The 1,612-nt window shown below is 57.4% G+C and overlaps 1 protein-coding gene across 1 annotated transcript in view; it reads right to left on the bottom strand.

Annotated features, from left to right (window-relative positions):
* Positions 1-1,213, bottom strand: part of LOC122540055 (myelin and lymphocyte protein-like) — a 22,824-nt gene extending 21,611 nt beyond the window's left edge. The window contains exon 1 of the mRNA XM_043675392.1: positions 1,016-1,213. Within this exon, the coding sequence (XP_043531327.1) occupies positions 1,016-1,213 (198 nt within the window). The remainder of the gene's footprint in view (positions 1-1,015) is intronic.
* Positions 1,214-1,612: the final 399 nt, after the last annotated feature.

Raw genomic sequence — 1,612 nt, 5'->3', positions numbered from 1 at the left:
CCCAGGACAGCGTTCATCCATTCCCCAGGACAGTGTTGCCCCATTCCCTAGGAATGTGATCCTTCATTCTTCAGGACAGCGTTCCCGCAATCCCCGTGACAGTGTTCCTCCATTCCCCAGGACAGTGTTCCCCCATTCCCCAGAACAGTGTTTCCCCATTCCCCAGGAGAGACCTCCCCCATTCCCCAGGACAATGTTCCCCCATTCCCCAGGACAGTGTTCCTCCATTCCCCAGGACAGTTTTCCTCCATTCACCTGGACAATGTTCCTCCATTCCCCAGGACAGTGTTCCCCCATTCTCAGGACAATGTTGCCCCATTCCCCAGGGCAGTGTTCCTCCATTTCCCAGGACATGATTCCCCCATTCCCCAGGACATGATTCCACCATTCCCCAGGACAGTGTTCCCCCCTTTCTCCAGGACCGGATTCCTCCATTCTCCATGGCAGTGTTTCCCCATTCCCCAGGACAGTGTTCCCACATTCCCCAGGGCAGTGTTCCCCCATTCCCCGGGACAGTGCTCGCCCATTGCCCAGGACGGCGTTCCAGCATTCCCCAATGTAATATTCCGCCATTCCCAGGACCGCGTTCCTCCATTTCCCAGGACAGTGTTCCCCCATTCCCCAGGACAGCATTCCGCCATTCCCCAATGTAGTATGCCTCCATTCCCCAGGACAGTGTTCCCCCATTCCCCAGGACAGTGTTCCCCCATTCCCCGGGACAGTGTTACCCCATTCCCCAGGACAGTGTTCCTCCATTTCCCAGGACAGTGATCCCCCATTCCCCAGGGCAGTGTTCCCCAATTCCCAGGAGAGTGTTCCCCCATTCCCCAGGACAGTGTTCCTCCATTTCCCAGGACAGTGTTCCCCCATTCCTCAGGGCAGTGTTCCCGCATTCCCCAGGGCAATGATCCCCTATTCACCAGGACAGTGTTCCCCCATTCCCCAGGACAATGTTGCCCCAGTCCCCAGGACAATGTTCCCCCATTCCCAAGGAATGTGTTCCTCCATTCCCTACGGCAGTTTTCTTCCATTCCCCAGGGCAGTGTTCCCGCATTCCCCAGGAGAGTGTTCGTCCATTCCCCAGGTCAGCGTTCGTCCGTTCCCGAGGACAGTGTTCCTCCGTTCCGCAGGACAGTGTTCCCACCTTCCCAAGGAGAGTTCCTCCATTCCCCAGGACAGTTTTCCCGCATTCCCCAGGAGAGTGTTCCTCCATTCCCCAGGACAGTTTTCTCGCATTCCCCAGGAGAGTGTTCCTCCATTCCCCAGGACAGTTTTCCCGCATTCCCCAGGAGAGTGTTCCTCCATTCCCCAGGACAGTTTTCCCGCATTCCCCAGGAGAGTGTTCCTCCATTCCCCAGGACAGTGTTCCCCCATTCCCCAGGACAATGTTGCCCCATTCCCCAGGACAATGTTCCCCCATTCTCCAGGAAAATGTTCCCCCATTCTCCAGGGCAGTGTTCCCTCATTCCCCAGGACAGCGATCCCGCATTCCCCAGGGCAGTGTCCCTCCATTCCCCATGACAGTGTTCCTCCATTCTCCAGGGCAGTGTTCCCCCATTCCCCAGGACAGCGATCCCGCATTCTCCAGGGCAGTGTCCCTCCATTCCCCATG

Source organism: Chiloscyllium plagiosum, chromosome 3 (genome assembly GCF_004010195.1).
Source record: "Chiloscyllium plagiosum isolate BGI_BamShark_2017 chromosome 3, ASM401019v2, whole genome shotgun sequence".
In the NCBI taxonomy this organism is placed as follows: domain Eukaryota; kingdom Metazoa; phylum Chordata; class Chondrichthyes; order Orectolobiformes; family Hemiscylliidae; genus Chiloscyllium; species Chiloscyllium plagiosum.
This window is presented reverse-complemented; position numbering and strand designations above follow the sequence as displayed.